At 37.0% G+C, this 23,215-nt stretch overlaps 1 protein-coding gene across 6 annotated transcripts in view; it reads right to left on the reverse strand.

Annotated features, from left to right (window-relative positions):
* Positions 1-1,091: 1,091 nt before the first annotated feature.
* The window catches only part of LOC103708236 (uncharacterized), a 38,320-nt gene continuing 16,196 nt past the window's right edge, over positions 1,092-23,215 (reverse strand). For 5 of the 6 annotated variants that reach the window (XM_088712825.2, XM_088712827.2, XM_008793061.6 and 2 more), the window contains 13 exons: positions 20,133-20,176; positions 15,602-15,691; positions 13,656-13,837; positions 13,401-13,509; positions 13,168-13,266; positions 12,935-13,078; positions 12,630-12,791; positions 11,375-11,596; positions 8,150-8,346; positions 7,897-8,065; positions 4,658-4,840; positions 1,494-1,673; positions 1,092-1,418 (listed from right to left, as the gene is read on the reverse strand). In XM_088712825.2, the coding sequence (XP_088568951.2) occupies positions 1,332-1,418; positions 1,494-1,673; positions 4,658-4,840; positions 7,897-8,065; positions 8,150-8,346; positions 11,375-11,596; positions 12,630-12,791; positions 12,935-13,078; positions 13,168-13,266; positions 13,401-13,509; positions 13,656-13,837; positions 15,602-15,691; positions 20,133-20,176 (1,868 nt within the window). In that variant the 3' untranslated portion in view covers positions 1,092-1,331. The remainder of the gene's footprint in view (positions 1,419-1,493; positions 1,674-4,657; positions 4,841-7,896; positions 8,066-8,149; positions 8,347-11,374; positions 11,597-12,629; positions 12,792-12,934; positions 13,079-13,167; positions 13,267-13,400; positions 13,510-13,655; positions 13,838-15,601; positions 15,692-20,132; positions 20,177-23,215) is intronic. The other variant, XM_088712828.2, reaches the window with a different exon arrangement.

Below are 23,215 nucleotides of genomic sequence, written 5' to 3' on the forward strand. Positions count from 1 at the left end.
ATTAATTTAATAAAATAATTAAAATTAAATTTGAAAATTTAATTTATTTAATAAATAAGTTAAATTCGTATTGATAAATTTTATTAGATTTTATTCTATATCCGGCCCTGCTTCACATATACAACATAGATTCTAGCAATATAATGGAATTGGACCCTCATGCCAATCCGAATAAATTAGTCTTTGAACAGGAACGCAAAGAGGAGTATTATTGGATTTGGATGTGAAATTAAGTAATATGCCTATATTTCAACTTGCGGCAATACTAACCCACTTAACTTATTTCAATTTATTATAAATTAAACTAAATTATTAATTTAACAAAATAATTAAAATTTAATTTAAAATTTTAATTTATTTAATAAATAAGTTAAATTTGCATTGACAAATTTTATTAGATTTGATCCTACATCCGACCCTACCTACATCTTGTCCAAGCAATTACCACCCCTACAAGGATCAGATCAGGTACCCAACATCTTATTGGCCTAGGGTTTGGGTAAAAACTTAATAACACTCAAAATCGGAAATCCAATCCACCGTGCATGCATTATTGAGTTAAACGTTTTAACTTGGGTTTAATCTCCAGAAAATTTCAAAAATACAGAAGGATTTTGCAAGAAAATTTTGTTTTCTCTTTTTGAATCTTGCAAGAATCAAACCCTGCGATAGCCCTTGCTATCTTCCTCCCACCCCCTCTATCAGCGAGATCTGGACAGATTTTCCCAAACGAGCTCTAAAGCCTCTCGAACAATACCAAATAATTAGGGTTATCACCTCAAGAAATTTCTCCATATTGATGAACATAGAGCTTCTTGGAAAGACAATGAATGGTGAAGATAACATAAAAGGGATACTTAAACATGTGGCTCGGTGGCACATCGTCTTGCCCCTAAATCAAGAGGATGGACTTCTTGGGTGATTTCTTGCCCAGTATGGTGGTAGCCTACTTGTTTATTCTTTTCTTCATTGCAAAAAACTGAGTGGGCTTAGGCCGTCAATCCCCTAAAGCAAAATGTTCTTGCAGTATGGAAATCTAAATTAGTTGTCTTGAAGATGGTTGCAATAGCTTGATATTCTAAGGACTGTAGTTGCATAAATCTAAATTATTTGATATCTTCCTCTTTTCTTGGCGGAATATTTGTAGTACAATAGAACAATTTCCATGAAAAGCTTCATCAGCTTCTCTCTCGCTCTCTCTCTCTCTCTCTCTCTCTCTCTCTCTCTCCCTCCCTCTCCCTACACTTAAATTACATAATATTGTAGATAAACACCCCTCCCTACCAAAAAAAAAAACAAAAAAGAAGGAAAGAAAGAAAGAAAGCATCATATTATGACATGATAGTTCTGGCAACTTTGAGACCGCATTCTATGAGCTCAACTTCCTTTCTGCATCTCCTACGCTTGTCAACAGCCCGCTACATTGAAGGAATGGATGCCGATTAGAATGAACTAATTATGAGTCTAAAGAAAGAGCAAGGTCATTTTAAAACCTTCTGGACTTCAGTTGAAGCAGATGGAGCCTGGCCCCACAGCATCCATGCAACAAGACTACTCCCCCTCCTTTGTTCCGAACTACTGCTATGGTCTTCTGAAGGTGATACTCCCTCAAGATTCTTCTTTGCAGAAGCAAACCAATTCAATTCATCAAATGACTTCTCCTGCCCCATAACCTGCAAGTAATAATAATATTTAAAAATAACATTACAATCATTATATATGTAAATAATTCAATATTATAAATCCACGCCTTCTTGACCAAAATAAATTCCAATAAACTCGAGGCAATTAAGAAGAGGAGATGCTGACAAATTGATGTCTGCACATGGAATGCTTTCGCATGCTTCATCTCCAAAATAATCTTCATACAATATATGGTTTATTTTGCATTATCCATATTTAAATGAGAAAAGAAAAGTTGCATAATGAGGATCCAACTGACAACCGCAATTTAACACCATACCATCAAAACTCAACATCAACTAAGTCAGCTATTTTCTTCTTGAGTGGCCAAGATCCATCATCAAGCCAACATAGAATTATATTTTCGCATTTACATTTTTGAATAAGTTAGCATGATAGAATTTACAAGCAATGTAAAAGATTGTGCATTAATAAAATGGAATGAATTAGAACGAAAGTTCTAAATAACATATCTTCTAAATTAAAGAGATGGAGGTTCTTGAGGAGAATTAAAGTTATGTCAAGTAATGATTATCCAGGGGAGCGCAAGCCTCCCGACCTCATTTTCCTAACCTAGCATCCTCTACCATGCTATCTCTCTATCCCCCACTACAAATATGTTGTTTTACATGAATGGACCATTGTCGAACGAAAAAGTGAGACACAATGAAGATACAGCACTGGAATCATGAAAGTTCTAGCATTGACACTTTGTCCCACCATGGATATCTCTCTCTCCCCCTCGATGCTGACTGCACCCATCTCTCTTGCTCGCCACCTTCACCCTCCTACCCTCTCCTTAGCCTCTTTCTTCTCTCCCCTTCCTCTCCAACTCTACTCCCTACCATCTAATCCCTCTCCTATTTTGATGCCTAGCCTCTTCCCTCTTCCTCTGACTCCGACACCACCAGAGCCCTTGCCGCACCACCTTAAGAACTTTGTTCTCCTAGCTAAACTAAGATTCCACTGCTTATAGCATATCCTTCAATATGGAATACTTAGATCATAGGTAGCGTACACTAGCAATTATATGGAATATTTTATATTAGGTTCCCAAGTCTAGTAAGACTAGAATTAAACTTTGTTTGGTGAAGGAAGTTCTCTTCGAAAAATTTTACTAATATATCAAAAGGCTGCCCCATACAATGTATTAGACGTGTATATAGGACATGACTCCCAAGCCTAATTCATAGGGTGAAAGTGGATCAGATAATATCCAATCAGATCTATTTTCGTATTCAACCCTAAATATGGATAGAAATTTGAGCATATGACTTATATTCATATTCATATATATCCATAAAAAAAAAATGGATATGGATATCGATAGACAACTACCCAATCCGTATCTGAATATCCAATTCTATTTGTAACCCTATTTAATTTTATATAATACTCATGAACTTTTAAGAAAAATATATGACCATATTAACATGCTATTAACTTGATTTACCATCCACTAAGTAATATCTTTGATTCTGTGGCCATAAAATTTAACTATTCGACTTATATCTATGTTTATATACATACTTACAGTATCCAATTTGTATCCATATCTGTTTAAAACAAATACAGATATAAATTTGAGTCTCGATGATGCTCACTGTTTGTTCATTGAACAAGCATCAATACATAAAGCAAAGCATTTATATACATGGCAATTTATACAACATTTGTGTGTGTGGCTCACAGAGATTCAGTAGAATTATGTCTGTGCGCGTGCACAAGCACAACATCCAGTCAATTTGGAGCTCTATTAATGGGTCAAATGGTCACAAAATTGGACAATTTTAATGGTACAAGACAATATTCTGATCTTGTTTACAATCCACAAACATCCAAACCAACTGAATATGGTTTTTTATGAAAAGTCATGATAAATGCTTCACCTTGTAAATTTATATTGAATATGGTTTCTTATGAATGTCTAAGTCATGATAAATGCTTCACCTTTTAAATTTATATTGTCTACAATGAATTTTAGCACACTGAGTATCACCAATCTTATGGCCTTCTAATGCACAACAGTAAATATCCAGAATATTTGATTCTTAGTTTCTAAACATTTTAGATATTGTGAATCATCATATTTAATAACATTATCAGTTCATATGTTCGATCAGCAATTTTGCATAGTTCAATTATGTAAACTATAGTGGTGTAATCATACTTCAAGAAAATTTCTGCCATTTTATTTAATTAATGCGATCATATGTGATAATGAAACCACACACCAAAATACCAACCAGCTGATTATCTAACAAGACATAGTACTGAATTGATGGCCTAGGTAGCACATAAAAAAGAATGTATAAATAAGGCTCCATGGTAGGTAAAGGACCATAACAAACATCCAAATGTGATTGTATGTTATAATGAAACCCCAAATAAACATAACTATTGCCAAAATACCAATTAACTGATTATTTAACAAGACATAGTATTGAACTAATGGCCTAGGCAGCACAAAAAATATTGTATAAACAAGGCTCTATAGCAGGTAAAGGACCATAACAAACATTCAAGTACTCCAGATATGCAACAGCCTCCACCCATCCTTCAAATATGAACTGCAGTACTCCCACAGATACACACTCATGCTTTATAGATAAGAACCATTGGAGACATTAATTATGGCACCTATTTGACTTTTGGTGTCAAAAGACTTGAATGACGATGCTGTCCCAAAAAAAAAGTCTAATAGATTAGGTTCAGACAATGAAGATAATGAACAAACTGCAAATGCCCTTTAAACATAATTTGCTAATTGCATGGGCCAACTCTCTTATTGGGTAATGATCAAATTGGACAAAGATGGCAGATCTCCACATAAACAAACAAGTATATGAAAGCATAAAAACAGAAATGCATACATAAATTGATTTTCACATAAATTATAAACACTGACTACATATAAACATCGTATCAAAAGCCAGTATAAAGGATTAGAAATTAGATGGTAATGTGAACATACCTTGAGAATAAAAGCAACACCCATGATACAACTATCATATAAACAAAACATATTTCCAGATTCATGGTCCCTTCTTAATAGCTTATCCATACAATGAACTTTAGAATCTATCATGTTTGCTATAAGGGATGGAACTACAGCGAAAAAATCTTTTAGATGGTCGTATCTGCTGCATTGAAGTTCCTACACGCACAGAAGTCAAAAGAAATCAGATAGCCTTAATATCAATGATTATGAGTACAAACACATAATTCTTATTTAAAGGTTATAAAGTAATGATAATATGGGGAAAAAAGCTCAAAGATTTAGTTTTATCTAATAATAATTATAAACACATTCAATTCCCAATTTCAAGCATGTTTTAACATTCAAATACATTATCCAGACTACTTGATACCCAATTACGAATTCCCAAGTTCATTGACAATGCTTCTACCAAGATTTCATCTTAAGAATACGAATGATGGGACACTCTATCAAGAATAGATAGGATAAATGGGACTACTTGGTAAGACCAAGTCAGGCCTGATTGAAACAAAGGATTAAACTGAGATATAATTTATTAATAAAACATGTCCATTTTTTATACAGCTATTCCCTATGTTGCATGCACTAGGGTATAAGTGTCCATTTTCTGTACATGTCTAAGTGTAGAATCCTATTAATCTTAGAAAATTTCTGCTCACAGTACCCAAGTTTTGTACCCATCCCCACTGTTACTTCTCAGATGCACATATTTTACAGGCGATCAAAGGGTATGGGTGACATAGGTTGTTTCAAGGAGACGGGGGGAAAATAGTTTCTTTTAAGGGAAAAGATCAAGTCAGGTCTTATCCTCCAAGAACAGCAGCAGCAGCAATAAACCCTGTTGAAAGATTAGGAAACACAGAGAGACAGAGAGAGAGAGAGAGAGAGAGAGAGAGAGAGAGAGAGAGAGAGAGAGAGATGTATAAGGAAAAGTTTGGTTAACAACATGAGGCATTGGGTATAAGGGGGCCACCTGCAAACCACAAGATACTGCTTCGTATTGAACCAAGCTATCCCATATTGCCAGTTTGGTATGATTTGTCATGGCTTACTACCATGGTACCAACCAAAAGGGTTCCGAGCTTTCTTTTGTTCCAATCACTTCAGTGCCTTACTAAGGGTCATAGAGGTCTTTTGTTAGCAGTGGAGAGCTAAGAGGGGAGAATTGATAAGCATTCCATCTTCACAAATCTGATGACTTCTTTGCCAAAAATCAAGATAAGGTGCAATATCTTCTTAATCCATTTTTATTCCTTCTCCAAAAATGAAAAAATGCTAGATTTTTTATTTTAATTTCTAAATATAAATGTTTCCTTTCAAGATTGATAATGCAGAATGCTAGATTTATTTGCTTAAGCATGAATCAGGCACCAAGACTGGTACTTATGGAGAGGAATCAATTCCACTCAAAATCTTTCCTCAAAAACACCATAAATCCAAAAAAAACTCTACAAATTGACGTCATGATCCAGTGCAGTACATGGAGTGTGTGGGAAAATATCATGACTTGTGTGTGGTACAATCAGGAGATTGCTTTCCAAAGTACCAACATCTTGACAACACCCAGAAATAAGCTTGATACCCACTAAGGATGTCTATGAGCCTCTAAGACATTCTATGTGGATTGGGTGATGAATACAAACTCAGTTAGCTGCAATAAGTATGACACCTACATGTGTATCACTAACATCTTATAGAATGTCAATATCATCATAAGACAAAATGTAGTTTATTAAGAACAATGCATGTTATACTGTCAACCGTCTAACTTTCATGATACCAATTGGTTTGACGACCCATGTACTTCTATCATCATGTGTCATTTTTGAGGTGCTAATTCCTAGTTAGGGTGCAGTACCTAATCATATTACTTTAAATGGCACAATGAACATGTCTTCACTTTTTTGTGATGCTTATCTTGCTTTACATTCCCCTTTTTTTCCATGACACGATAGCAACATCCTTAGAAACTTAGGTAGCTTCAAAAACTCATAGTAGCACATCTATGCTTGTCAAAGCATGCTAGTGGAACTGGTGTTGAGTAACCAATTGATCTTAAAAGCTTAAGCAGATAGGCAAAGAGCCAACCAAGGTTCGTCGTACCGACCGTACCGACGTACCGGTGGGGTTTGGTACTGGTACGGTACCAATATCGAACCGAGCCGAACTGGTGCCATACCGAAAGTGCCACAACACGTGGCACTTAGCGCGTGGCTTTAGCCACGCACGCTTTCTCCCATGAAGAACACTCCGTACCGGTGCGAACCGAGCGGTTTCCACTAGTACAGGCCATGAACCGATCGGTTCCGACCCAGAACCGATTTCAATAGCCGTACCGTACAGGTGCTTGTCGGCACCGGTACAGTACGGGCTGAACCGACTGGTACCCACGAAGTCAACAACGTATATCAAGCTTAACACCTCCTCCCCATGTACAGCCTGGACCATGCACATGGAGGGATGACAATGACTAAAATTAGTTAAGACAATAATTAGGATAATTAAATAAATAATTAGCATGAGGGGATTCAAACTCGTGACCTCCAGCAAACTTGAGATTTGATACAATGTTGAGTAATTGATTGATCCTAAAAGAGTAAGTTGATAGGGAAAGGATCAACATTATATATATCAGGTTTAACAGCTGGCACCTTGCCCAATTATGCACTGCCACTACAAGGCACATTGCATGCACATGCTAGTTCTAGGACAGAATGGCACTGACATAAGATACCTTGGCATTTGCTTCACTTCAAACATGACTCTTTGAAAATTTTATTTTTGTTCCCAAAAAAAAACGTAATTTTTTTACTGTTTCATTACAATACCAACTAAAAGATATATCTAAAGGTCCTAAACAATATGAAATATTTACAATCCATTTCTTATTTATCATTAGCAACTGATTTTATTTTCCTTCATTGTTTTAAACTAAATTTTAATTGATACTATTTGCACTTCAAGGTTTAGGGTTCACGGTTCATGATTTAGAGCAAAATCACTAAAACCACTAGAACTGCAAACACAAAACTCATTCTATTTTTCAGAACAGAAACCGAAGCGAGTTTTCAAACCTCGAGCTGAATGATTACGCAGCAACCCTCCAAAGAAAAAAGAACAAAGTATGTAAAGTAAATATATCCAATAATCAAAATGAATATATCTGATGATCAAACCGTATCCACACATGGTTTAAACGGCTCAAACCTTACCTTTAAAAACATGTTTATAAGGAAAGAAAAAGACTCGATTTTAACATTGGATTGGTACTTCTCGATTGCTGTGTCCATAATTTTTCCTGCAGTAACACTTTCTTCAACAAAGCCAAGATTCATGCAACTCTCTGCAAATCTCATATCATATCTAGCTCTACTAATAAACCTGCAGTTCAAAAGTATCAGGTATGAGGGGGGAAATCTAACATCAGTTAACAGTCATTATCCACTAAAAGTATTGAAATTATACCGTGAATTATTACAAGAATAACGGCAACTGCCAGCTAGAAGAATCCTCATCAGTCCTAAAGCATTACCCACTTTACTGATGATGGATTGTAGCTGTTCAAGGAAGCTCTGTCCACGATCTCCAAATGCAAGTTTTCCCAGAAAAAATCTGAGCTCCCCTTGTTGTAGAGAAGGGTGTGTTATCGTTCCCTTGTCACTCTATAAGAAAAAAAGTAAACAAATGAAGCCAATTGACATTTTATAAATTAATGCAGTTCCCTCTTTTTGATTGGAGATATATTGAGCCACCGCACAACTAGCAGTAGAACAGTAGGAAGAAAGGAATATTTGACTTGGACATGTAACCACAACAACAAAAATAATATCTATATTTATGGACTGTGCTTCAGTACGTCTTGCTATTTCTAGTATTTATTATATAATTAAATCATGGTCCTTCGTTTAGAAAGGGACCACATCTATCAGTCAAGATCTCAAGATATCTCATTTAGTTCAAATTTTCTTCCACTTTCAATCTTAATTCAAAATAAATAGAAATCTCAGCTGACATGGTAAATATGGATTACCAACTAAATTTAAGTATTGATTTCTAATTATTTATTTAAAAATATGAAATACTATTTCTAGTATCTTTAAATCCCAATTTAAAAGGATTTAAAGATACTATCTCACATAATCACAACAGCCAATACCCAGAGTTGAAGCTCAAGAATGACAAAACAAGCCTTGTTGTTTTGTGGTTACAAGTTATAACAATAACCAAAAACACTATAATGCTTTATTTTGCCATAAAGCAATTGAATATGCAAATATCAAAAACTACCACTAAGATATTGAGGAACAAAGGGAGATCCGACCTCATAGAGCTCAACTCCCATTCTCAACCCATGAGGAACATGAATCTGAAGGTTAGTTTGTAGCTCCACGAACTTCTTTGTAGCGGCTTCCTTCCATACCTCATTTCGAGGAAACCTCAAAGTGTCTCTATTTCAACAGACTCCATCCACATCCCAAATCTATTCAATATTCATTGTATGGAAAGCTAAGAAATCATCATATAGTGCTCAAGAAATTGCTATAAAAAATGGAAGTTTGTTAGGATTTTGAGATATTTTCTACCACGTAATATATTATCCTTATGCATGAAGACAATAAATGGATCATTGTGGTCAGACTGTTATGGATTTCTAAACACATTATCTATAGGTCCCTTTTTTCTCTTCCTTCTCCGAGCATGGGATATGGAAGGAGGAACCAAGAAGGATGTAGTTAACATCTTTACCATCCACATTGTGTCACAAATAATTTCCTTTGATTCCAAATAATTTAATTCACTTTGCTTACATGATTTATGGGACTTTTGAGATCTGATACTTTGGCTTATAACTCGTACCTGAAAAATTAACAAAATTTCTTATAGGACGTGATCTTCCTTCTTCATTAAGATTCTTATAAAGTTTAGAAAAAATTTCTGATAGTTTCTCCTATTTGCCCACAAAGGTTGTCCAAAACTATGCTCCAAGGTCGGCGAAATCGTCCCAAACCAGACGGTTCCGACTGATCCGAGCTGTACCAGTGGTTTGCCGGTACGATTCTGGCAACGAAAACAAAACCCGTTGCCGGAGCCAAAGAAGGAAAGAGAGAGCGAGCGAGGGAGGGAGGGTCGGAGGTGGTAGCAAACGCCGGCGGAGGCCACGAGGAGCAGGCGAGGTGCGGCCGATTCTCCTGTTTCGAGCGAAACAGGGGTCCAGCCGCGGCTAAAAAATTTTGCGATTTTTAAGTGAAGTCGGCAAATTGCAATTTCTAAGAAATTTGCCGATTTCACTTAAAAAACGCGAAATTTTTTAGCCGTAGCCGGACCCCTGTTTTGTTTGAAACAAGAGAACCGACTGCAGCCTCGCCTGCTGCGACCTCCGCCGGCGTTCCGCCACTCTCCTCCAGCCCTCCCTCCCTTGCTCGCTCTCTCTTTCTCTTTTTCTCTCTCCCACGGTGTCGTGCCTTCTCTTGGTACAGGCCTGGCACGGCCTATACCGAGTCGTCCCACCGAAGAACCGTTATGGTGCTCGGTACCGGTTCCTTCGACCTTACTATGCCAGTATGCCCAATGAGGTATATCTCCCTACCTGCCAACTGGCCTTCCAAGCTTAATGGCAAGCCCCTCCCCTACTAAAGAGTTACATCATGCAGGAAGTAGGCACCAAATTTTTGAGGATCAATACCAAGTTGAAGTTCGACCACTAAAATTTGCTTAATCTTTCCTTTCAGAGTTCAGGTTGTGCTCCATAGCCAACTACATCTTGCTTGGAGAAGGCTTAAGTGATGATAAAGGTGATGATGGCAGGTTGATTTTTCGCAATTCAATTGAATATAGAACCAGCATAATGTAATAAATAATTTGCATGGTGCCTAGTTTCCATTGGCCGTAGCAAAAGTTACTATCAGAAAACAGAACCAGCATGTAGATAGGAATGAACCTTCTGTCTATAGTGGATTTACATGGTAGCTAGCTTCAAATGATCCTAGTTGTACATTTCACATGAATTTGGAAAACATAGATTTCTACAGGACCAGTTAAACAGAATTCTTTCTAATAATAAACCAAAGCAAAGCACCAAATGAAATTCATAATTTATCATAAAAAACATCTTAGCTTGTCTAAACAGATCATGAACTTTATATATCCCACTAACTTGTATTGTCAATATGAATAACAATTATGCTCCTAGTAGAAATAGATGGACACATCAAGTAAATGGATTAGTTGCCTCACAAACTTTATTATGTCATTCCTAATGTGCAGCTTAATGATGTTGATGGTTCAAATATGTTGTTCCTAATGTGCAGCTTAATGATGAGAATGTTTGATGTGTTTAATTATGCAAGTTAAGGTGCTTACGACCCATCATGATGAATCTATTCGATCGATGGATCCACTAATGAGACGACAAATTGGAAATTGTCAATTGAAAGAATTTTTTTATTAGAGATAAAAGAGGAGAAAACTATATGAAAGGGTTAAAATATTAAATCTTCTACTTCTGATACATATATAACTTACTAAAATTTGATGCAACAAAAAAAAACCATTTACTGTTTTAGTCAAATCAAATAGGAAAGTTCTATAGCTTAGATCAATATGTTACCAATTACCATGCTAGCCATCATTTCCATGAACCATACATTATCTGATGTGCACTATATCAAAGTCTTGAAGTAAGATAATTACCTTCCAGAAGTTAGATTCCTTCAATAAATCCGATTGCACAAGTTTATCTTGAAGCAACTCTGATAAAGTTGTAAACATCTCAGTTAGAAACTTCAAAACAGAAATTGATGCTGTAGATATTGGCCTTAAACCATGTAAAGCAATTGAAGCTGCAACACGATCCACACTGATCACTCTTAAGTTCTTCCTACATTGACCATTAGGAACCCTCTCAATGAAAATCTGCAAGCATGGATGTGAAAAACAGTTATTGATACAAAGAGCGCTCCTTAGCAATAAAATTTTGAGCTATTTTGCCTTCAAATTAAGGTCAAAGGAGGATTTATGGTTCAAAGTTCAAACAATCTTGATATTCCAAAAGTAAATTAAATTTCTTTTTACCATAAGCCAAACTTTATAGCTACAAACATCCAAATTGGTAGTATGAGAAACCTTGACTACGTTGCAATTGGTTGAGAATTAATTATCAGAAGTCCTTGACTAATTTATCACCATTTCCAAATTGCATTGTCTCGCGTATATGGGATTTTCATATCAAAACTCCAATGTGGCACAGCTATTTCATTTGGAAAACTCTTCATACATGGCATATCTTTAGTCCTACCGATTTTTTTTTTTTTGCAAATAAGCATGCATCACCTACTCATTCATGTTTAAAACAAAGATGGAAATTTACATGTTTGCACTGCATTAATGTCAGGCATAATATTATATCTGGTTTCTTTAGTATCTTATGTTCAGTTCCCTTTGATCTGTTCGAACACTAAAAAACAAGTATGGTTGCATTTAGATGCATAAATGGAAAGGATGTGAGATCCCTGGAAGGTCAAGTCTCTTAGGCAGATAAGCAAGCACTAGACTATGTAATGATGGCTTCATTTAAGGAGGACCAACTAGCATTTAATCTAATGACTAGGTCATAGATGTCGTCATATTGAGAATTGATGAGTCCCAAGAACCATCAGTTTCAATCATATAGATACAGTTTGATGGCAAGTTCCCATAGATAAAAAATAGCTGAGGGCATTAATAATAGTGGATATTAGTCAGAAGTAGGGATGTCAAACAAGCAAGATGTTCATAAGTTCGCCAAGATCACTTAATAAATGGGCTGAACACAAGCCAGATTTTAGAGTTTGAAATATAAACAAGCTGAACCCAAACAGAGCAGGGCCCAGCTTGCTCATGTTTGTCTCGTTTACACCCCTAGTAAGAAGCTCAATACCTTAGCATCAGAAAACAAGAACTAACATACCTGCTTAATTATGTTATAGGAATAATTCTCAGTAAACGAATGCAGGTTCTGGACAATTTCATTTAGGTCAAAATCTTGATCCATAGAATTTTCAGCAAGATGAATATCATCTAAAGCTAGCCCATACTTCAGCTCTGCTAGCAGTCGCATCTCTGAGTATATCTGGAGTAACAGCAAGAATCATAAGGATAGCCGGGTTAAAATGAGGTTTTTAGTTTAATTTCTTTCACCTTTCAAATAGATTAGGTATCATTTTGTCAAGCATATACTTAATAAAGAATATGCAAATACAATGAAGCCATTACCTTCCAGTCATAAGTGGACATAGCTGAATGATTGTAAAAAGCAGAATTCAGATAGTTCTCCATGAGCAGTCTTATATCAATAAATTTGAATGGAAGTTGCAAAGGTTTCATTTGTAAGTACCAAGAAAGATTGCGCACGCCAGTCTGATTAAAAAAATAAGGGAAAAGCCGTAGTAATTAGCAGCTTAAAGAAAATTAATCCTGCTGAATAAAAAAAAAAAAATATCAATCACCTTTTTTGGGTTCACAAGCACAGATCCTTTTAAATGAGTGGAATGAACATGAAGGCGGAGATCGGTTTCAATATCTCTACAAAGAGGAGCAACAATTTCCTGTTTAAAGATGACTATAACCCTGAGAATGATGCCAATGGAAAATTTGTGAAAACAAAAGTTGGAAAGCTTTTTAAAAGGAGAAGTTAAGGATTTCCACAAACTGTTATCCGGGAAAAAAGACATAAGCATACATTTTTCAGATGATCCTCAATTTCTTTCTCATATGACTGAAGTGTGGCTTTCCCCACGCGACCTAGCTTGAGAAGCCATAGTCCATCAGAAAATGCATCAAGAATATACCTGACAGATCAGAACATTAAAATGCAAATAGAGTAAGGTCAGTTAAGTAATATTTGAACACCCTTGCTCATATTCAGTTTTAGTAAATTAAATCCAAAAACCAATTATAGCAAGCTCATTTGAGACATTCTTTTAACACTACTTACTGTAGCCATAAGAATCTGCTAACATCCATATAAACCATTGACAACCAATTTCCCATCATCTCCTTTCTCCAGTACAAGAAGCTACAATTTGTAACTTCCTCTACTATGTTCTGAAAATCTGTGACAGTACCTAGCCTTCTTATAAACTTTCTAATCCTCAAAAAGTCAATATCCAGATAGCCCTGTCTCAGAAAATAACCAAAGAGGCTAATTTTAGTTCCTTCCATAACAAAGTATGAAGCAAGATGCAATACCTTTTAAGCTGCATGTGTCATGGGAATGAAAAAAATTAAGAAAAAAAATACAAAATCAACCACAAGAACTGTTGAATCATTCCAATAAGCTGTGTTATATAATTTCTTGAAAAAGCAGTGACACGATAAAAAAAATTTCTTAAATGTGCGCCGAGGGAGGGGGAGGGATAAGTGCAGGAACTGCTTCAACCTGAAGATGAACCAGGTATATATCTGAATTTGGGTTTTGACTTTTGACCAAGTCATTTAAAATGACAAGCAACAGAACTTGTTTGTTCCTTGGTTATACTTCATTATAGTTTCAAGTCAACATGATTTTAGAAGAGGATGATATTTCCAGGCACACAAAGGTTTTTGTTTCCTCCTAGGTATTCTCAACATGTTTACCTATGCATATATCCTTCACAGCCTAAGATACACCAACAATGTTACAGCAACCAATTTAACCTTTTTTTCTCTTATGGGACATAAAATATGTTTGAGTATTGATAAAAAAAATTACGAAAAAAGGAGCCTAACATGATTGCATCTAATCAAAAATTTAACAGCCCGATATAGTCCTATCTTCAATTTATTTTCTAGCTCTTGACGTGTTTGGTAGTTAACTTGCTGACTATAATAGCACAGAACCTCACCCAAAAAAGCCAGAAGTTACTATTTTTGGCCCTTCGCTCTGCATAGGTACCCAAGACCTCCCCATGCACATCCAATATGAGGCCAAACACAAGCCCATGCAGGACCTCACACACTCCCCCCGCTTACCTAGAATCCTTGCAATGAATTGGTCCAATCAAAAACAAAAACATCATGGCCAACTCATGATCAACCCCAAAAGGACCCGTGCTGCAGTGTCCCCTATTCCACATAAGTTGTGGACTGTGACAACTCTGATACCATATACAAAAATCTAAGGCCTCGCCCAAAAAGGGTAGCCACAAGTCATTATTTGATACCTTCACCCTGCTTAAGTATCCAAAACCTCCCCAATGCACACTCATTGCGGGATTAAACACACACCTGCATGGATCCTTGTACTAATTGTATGGGTCTTGTAAAAAATATTTTTTGTGGTCCAACACTTCATATGAGTGTTTTGACATGAAAGCATCACTTGATCCAATAAGCCAATGGTCCAATCAATATCATGAGTATTGAAGGTTTTGATTCCATTGACTGACTGACTTAAAAATTGCAAATAATTGGACTCTTCTCTCAGCACAGCTTGGTTGTTTTCCCCTCAGTGATCTGATACCACTTTGATGTAGCACATCTGGAGGGGAAAATAAAAAACAAGAAAGGAAAATGGAGGGAAAAAAGGTAAACTCCTGCAGGAAGTTTTATCTCTGCAAGCATTTCTAGGTTACATTTCCTAGCCCTCCAACACTGCACATAAATAATCCTCTGCATTATAGCCTGTGGGGAGCAAACATCATAATTCCAATATCTCCATAATAGTATAGTGGTATTAAGTCTCACACAGCCAACATTTGCCTATTCTTGAACTACAAATTTTATCCATTGTTGGTGATCTTGATGATCCAACAGATCACACAAGCATCAGACAGAAGCACAAACAACTTTGCTCTAATATAATGGAGGACTATTTTACTTCATGACACAAACAAACTAGTTAGAAAACTAAAATCATTATACAGTGGAAGACGGTACATAGACCTCCATTTGGCAACTTACAATGCTTTGAAGAACATCCAAAGTGATAGAAAAAATGAGTTGTCTCTTATGACTACCACCTCCTTGAAGCAGCTGCAAGGATATCAGAACCTGAAAGGATTCAAGTGGATGGTCAGATACAGATCTAAACCTTCCATAATCTGAATAATACAAGACTATGAGTCTATGATGCCTTCTGTAGGTAACATAAGTATTAATGAATTTTTTTTTATTTTATTTTTTTGCAAATCAACCTTAGGATCTAATGCAAAATCTACAAGTATCTTGTCCTTGTCAAGTGGTAGGATCATTTCCCCTTTTGGTAACTCAACTAGATTTATCAACACTCCAGATCAAACTCTATCTTAATACTTTTGGATGACTCAAATCAGATCAGGAATTAAACATTTCCCTTTCAAGAGAATGTGTACAAACATCATGAGCTTGACCCACCATCTCAGGAGGCGGACCTCAGACCAAGTACTCTTAAACTCTAGGATTATGCGCTGAAATTTATCAACTCTGAGATCAACAAGTGAAAAGATGCATTCAGTCATCCTAAAGCATAAAGGGACTCTTCAGAAAGATTACGGGGCAGAAGAATGATATGAAGTCCAATGCTGCATAGTTGGACCAAGGGAATTTTCTTAGTTTCTTCCATTAGTTCACAGTTCACTAATTGCCAGTGGTCCAATAATTCAGTTAACAGAGAATACAGTAGAGAGCAGAGCCAAAAAAAGGTATGGGCGTGGAAGCAATGCTGGAATATTGAGGAGTGGAGTGCCAGTCCATTATGAATCATATATTATAATGAATACTTTGCAAGCAGGTTATAGACATAAAACAGATGCATTTAACACATATTATCTTAAGAACCTATAGCACCCAATGGTTTTTACAGTGTCTATCTCATCAACGTGCATGGTATAAGCTGTGGCATATGACCATATACTGAACCTTCCCCTTAAGCTCAACCATATTGAACAACCTTAATCCTGCTCAACACGGTCAGAAGCTCCTCCCAATTGATTTTCTTTTTTTTTTAGGGCTTTCTTTGATGATTCTAAGACTTTTTTGGGTTTCATCTAAAATATCAATTAAATCACTTTGCTTACATTAAAAAGCAAAGCCATGGGAGACAAGGAATCTATCATTAAGAGAAACCATAGATCTAGGACCTCTATCCTATCAGCATAGAGATTTTATAGACAGGCTTCCAGATGATTTTAATCGGATAAGATCCATTGATAATACTTTATGAAATTTAGAAGGGGAATTCTAAATCACTATCAGCATGTCAAATTTATCTTCACTAAGGAGCATCAAATGTTTATTCCAAATAATTTTTATGACTGAAGTCAAGATCTCTCAAGAGTTCTGCATTCATAAATGGCCAGCAGACATGTCAAATCTTACATTAACAGATTCATATCCCTATGGCCAACAGATGCACAAAAGATATGCACATCCCTAAGGAACAACAACCCTCTATATCATCCTCATGTAATAGGTGTCCTTGTACCTATGGCAGTAGCAGTTCATGTCCATCTTGATCATGCAGCATAGGAATGCATAAGACTATTGAAAAATGATAGTACAAATAAATGGGCTTCCTATCACTACTGAAAGTACATGGCCCACACCTACAATGTGCTATAACATGTAAATATAGTTATACGGCCTCCAAGTTTTTACCATGATTTGAGCTTAGTTCTGTAGTTGATGTTTAAACATAGTTTGTGTATATTAAATTACTAAAACTGCGACATGTCAAACAACAATCTGGACAGAATTTATGATGCCATATTTCAACAGTTAGAAACAATGTTTACTTCTTCCAAACATATCCATGAACTATAAATAATTCATCACACTACTTGGAAGAACACAACAAAGACCACCTTAGGCAGGGCAGAACCCCTTCATAGGGCCGAGACAACCAGCCTAGGGAAGAGGGGTGGTCAGGTGCAGCAGGGCCTTAGTAGCAGGAAGCTTCCATTTAGGGTGGCACACGCATTTCAGAACCCCTCTGGAATCCTCTCCCAAACCCTCTTTTTAAGCATTTCATTATTTATATTTTTTAAAGAGACCTGCTTCTGCATACCATCCGAATTCACTCCCACACCCACTTCTGGTAATTATGAGAAAGATTTAAGGATGATGACTAACATTTGGAAGACAAGTTGAACTGGTGATGCTCACCACTTATCACAAAGGGTTGAAAGACCCAAGCATTGTAGTTAAGATGTACTTTCTTTTCCTCTTTCTCACCTTTATTTTCTATTTCTACTGCTATTGACAATGGTTACTGCAGCCAGAGCCAGCACCATGGGCAGCGACTGTGAAAACTAGAGCTCCAACCAAAGACATCATTTTTCATATATGTGGCTACCACAACCAACACCATGGGCAGTTGCTGCTACTACTATTGCCATCATCTACTTTCTACAAAATTCTAAACTTTATTGTTAAAGTGGTATCCTAAGTTCCTAACCTCTCTCTCTCTCTAAGTAGAGTGTGCTGGGGTTTTCTCAGGGGCAAGCATAGTGAGAACCTCAAATTCTGATTGCTTTCCTCAAATTCATTAGCTGGACAGACCCCTGACCACCCATCTATCACCTATAGTCGTCTAAACGATTAATTAAAACTCCTGTAAATTATAAATATTAAAAATGCAAAATATCATAGCATGCAAATGATGAATCATTTCATGGAATTCTGTACCTCACCATTTAATCAGTGCCTACGTGTATAACCATAAAAGCAATTGCATGCATGATACATGATTTAATCCTTGGTATGTTCTTGAAGCACAGACCATAATAGTAGATCAGCTAGAACGAAAAGTTAGGGTCGAAGTTTGATCTTCGAGATGGAAGGTTTCAAAGTTCTATGACCTAACTGTTTCTAATTTTCTTTCAATTGTAAAAATGGGAAAATGCTGTCATGGAGACATTTAAATAACATGAGTTGTTGTATCAGTCAAACACTTGAATGTGAATATACGATGACAATCCAATTGCGATTACTATAAAAGATTTTCATTGGATAAATCTACTAATAGAACTTGATGGTGCTAGCCTACCATTTATCAAAAGTAGTTGGACATTTTTCTCTACCCCAATTTGGGTTGATTTGCTAGAAACAAAATATAATATTTTGAAAAATGATTTATCATTGTTTAAAGGCAAATATATATGCAATCTATGGCAATGGAAGTTGGAATTATTCATTCATTCTTCTCTCTACAACAAGTTATGATGCAAATACCGACTCAAGCAATGGTGGATCACACTTATCTGTTCTATGTATGAAAATAATAGGCTTTGATAACCCTTGCCAAGTTGCGATCTATGCCGGAACGGGCCGGTCCGTCGGACCTTGGGTCTGAATGGTAAAATTTATATAGCATGACTCAGATAAGGTGAGGATAAGGTGAATACGAATTTGACTAGGCTTTGAGAGCAAAATTGATTTAACTTAAGTTTGTATTTTCCTCAATGGGTTTGATTTGGCTAACTCCTGATGATCCCTTTCTTCATTTCAGTCAGGTACATATATTACAGAGACCAAGATTTATCCATGATTTCGACCCAGGTATATCTAAAATGGAGGTGCTTCAACTTTCTAGGCTTTAGAAGAGCGTAAGGGAAGACACACTAGATGCTCGTACTTGATAATTAAAGAAGAATGTTGGAAATATAATGACCTAAGAGGGCAAATGACTTCTTCAACTAACGAGTCAATAGTTCCTCAATAGGCTTTGATCGAATGTCTTTAGTGGAGGATATTTTAGCAGTTTTGAAGGGGTGGGATGGAACATTGGCAAGAGAGATGTTGATGATTTGGAAGGTGATTCTAGAGATGGTGTCCTTTCAGATGTGTCAATTCTTATTGATACAACGGATATACTCCACTTGCTTTTACAATTCTGTTGCAAAAGTCAGACATCATATATGAAAATTAGGAATCCATAGACACAGAGGAAGTCCAGTGAGAGTGCGATCTTTAAACAATGTGGCAAATTCACGTCAGTGTTAATCATTAAAATGCCAATAACATCGAAAGAGTATAAGCTACAATTGCATAAATTTCAATATACTAGAAGAGATGCAATTTACATTATATTAAGAAATTGCATGATTATACTTAAGAGTACCTATAATTCATATAATTGGCTTCCAAAAGTTCCAGATGTAACACACATACCAAATAAAGGTTTTGTTTATTAAAAGGCATGCAGGCTAAGTAAAATTATGAGCCTCTTAAGGCCAAATTCTGTGAGCTAGCACTAAAAGTGATCTATTGTATCTATGTATAAATATTGCAGATATTCTATGTATGAAAATAATAGGCTTTGATAACACTTGCCAATGAAAGTGATACAGAGCATAGATTTTTGTTTATTAAAAGTCATACAGTAGTAAAATTATAAGCTTTTTAGGGCTAGGTTCTGTATGCTAATAGAGCTCATAACAGAGATATATTTTATCGAAGTAAAAATATTGCTTATACTCTATTCATGACCATAATAGGCTTTGATAACACTTACCAGTGAAAGAGAATCAGTAAGCCTTGTGTCTGTCTCTTTACCACCTAGAAGGACAATAGTCCAAATTCTGAGTCATTATCGAAATTGCATAAAGAATCTTACGAATGATTGTCAAAACATATCAACAAAGTTTCAGGAAAAAGTTATTATTATAGAACGATGGCAGTTAGGCTAAATGAAGTACCAATATAATACCCACATAATTTGGATAAAGTGCATACAAAACTAATGCATGGTCAAGGATTCAAATCTTAACAATTCGTATTGTATTGGTGACCAATAGGTATCACATGATCCTTGATATAAAGGAGATACGCCTCAGTGCAAATAAGCAGAAATTAAAAACAAAAAGCGGGGGTAGGGGGACGCGGAGTGTCGGAGTGTACCAAGAGGTACAGGGGTGATGAACCTCAACAAGGGTGATATGGGACGATACAAGCCTGGTTTGCATAATACCCGTGCATATGGGCCTACTATATTGTACTGACTTATAGCCAATACAGCAGGTATAGCGCTGGTAAACACGAAATTTCAACCCTTCTATATGATTGGCAAAACTAACTGAAGGTAGCATTTCAGTCAGTTAAATATTTTGAAGCAAGGTCCGCCGAACCGTTACCGAGACCCGTATCGGTCAGCGGGGAGGTCAGTACGGTACCGAACCTAGTACCGTACCGACACACGGTGCGCTTGGGCGTGCCGGTTCCAGACCAGCAAGCCCAATTTTTTTAAGTTTTCAAGTTTGATCAATTGGTGATCAATTTTTTCAAGTTTTTCAATGTTTTTAAGTATAGTTTGATGTTTTTTGATATTTTTTGATATTTCTATGATCCCAATATAACCTAAATGATGTATCTTATTGTTTTAAAGTGATACAAAATATAAAATAATTAGTGAGATGTTGTATGCTACAAGAAACAATACGAAATATCTAAAATCAACTAGTGAGGTAAAAAATATAAAATAATACAACCAATTATATATATTTAAAGTACAGCATACATACCAATATCTAAAATTTCGTCGATTGGCGATGCCTCTCGTAAATATCTAAGTCATTAGCATAGTCAAGAGGCACATCGGCCCACAACCAAGCGGCGTTGTAGTCTTGTATGGTCATTCCATAAGGAACGAGCTCTGAGTTATTAGCACTCTTGGATCTCTCGCTGAAGCTCTAGCTCTAAGAGGTATCCTCTGGCTGATAATAAGGCTGAGGGGCCTATCTGAATATGTCGGCAACAAAATCCGACCCGTAAGATGCTCCGAGCAACATAGGATAATAGCTACCGGAAGGTAATGCCTCAGATGCACTATATCCATATCCGTATCTGTATCCGTATATGTCATAAGCTACCTGTAGCTGCGGATAATAAGATCCAGCATACGACTCAAAACCTAATATGCCTATGGATCCTACTCTACATGCGATATCATCTGCAGCTGCATTGTGTCCTCCTGAATGACCTCAAGAAGCCCGTCTCCTATATATAATCGTATCCTCGTGGGCTCTACCAGATCATGCACCATGGTCCTTATTCCATGTAGCATACGTAAACTACCACTCACCAGTAAATCGAAGACCATCCTCCGGCTGTCTCATAAACGATGGTCTCATGTCTTCCACTTCCTGGCAATCGTACAGATTATCCATATCATAAACGATGGTCTCAAAAATTTTGGCATGATCTCCCCTTATTTTGCAAATTTTAAGATATTTTTTAGCGTCAGAAAAAGAAAGAAAATAAGATAGGAGAGAAAAAGCATACTTTATTTAAGGTTGGATCCTCCTTCAATCATGTCGAATCAGCATATTTTTGGCCGTGGGGAAGGTATTCAAATAGGTTGGAAAGGCCCGAGAAACTTCTTAAGCCTTCCTAACTAGCCTTTAAAACAAAAGGAAGAGGGGAGAGGGGGTCGATTCGGAACCGGTTCGACTCGATGCGAGCCAGACGGTTCGCACTGGTTCCGCATGGAACAAGCCGGTTCGGACCGAGTTTGGGCAGTTTGCGACCGGTTTCGGCCCGTTTCGGCCAGTTCGAAGCCGATTTTGACCGGTTCGGAGCCAATTCAAAAAAAACAAGTGAACCAACCTGATCCCCTACCGGGTCGGGTCGAATCGGGCGGTCCGGCCCGATTCAGCAAGCCTTGCTTTGAAGTAAGCAATTTTCTTGTATTGTCCTCAAATAGATAGCTTCCACTATCCAGTGGTAATATATCAAAATATGTGCACTTTGTTACAAACATATAACCTAGAACACTTGTTAGAATCTTCTACCTAGGGTCAGCTAAAGTACACAGATCTGATCCATAGTGCTTTTGTTGATGATAAGGATGATCCTATGATCGGATGGTTTCTGGGCCAGTAGGAGGAACTGGAGCTTGATGAGCGAAGATCGCCTCCACGACCGGCCAGTTTTGTAGCCAGCGAGGCTAGGATCGATACAGGGCAATGAGCAGAGAGCAATATTTCACACATCCTTCCAACTGATCAGCCACAACCACGGCCACAGAGAAGCCGGCCACCACATGACTCCTTGTCCAAGACATCCTCTCAGATATATAATCGAGAGATGCTTTGACGAGGCCATTACGTTGCCCAATCGACTCAGTCAAAAGAGCCACATACATCCTTCCAACATAGCCAGACAGAGAGGGGCATGAAAGGTAAGTAGGCAACAAGTGGGACGAAGGATAAGCAGGCAGCGAGTAGCACGAAAGTAAGCAGGCAGCTGCCCAGCATACTAAAAAAAATAAAAGGCACCTGCAGCCCCAATGGAAAGTAGAGGAGCCAGTTCATTCAGATTCAGAGATCAGAAGCAGCAGTTCTGGTGGTCATGAATCTGTTGACCAGAAAGAAAGTGGAGGATATAAGACCACCATTTATGAGACAACCATAACATGGTCTTCGCTTCACCGGTGAGTTCCAACTTACGCATGCTACACAAGATAGGAACCACGGTGCACGATCTGATAAAGCTCACAAAGATACGATTACATATAGAAAACGGACTCCTCGAGGTCATTCAGGACATGATGCAGCTACAAATGACCTCACACGTGGAGTAAGATCAATAGATGTATCA

This window comes from Phoenix dactylifera, chromosome 16 (assembly GCF_051530095.1).
Source record: "Phoenix dactylifera cultivar Ajwa chromosome 16, Ajwa_hap1_PhDact_Kaust_v1.1, whole genome shotgun sequence".
NCBI classification, from domain to species: Eukaryota; Viridiplantae; Streptophyta; class Magnoliopsida; order Arecales; family Arecaceae; genus Phoenix; species Phoenix dactylifera.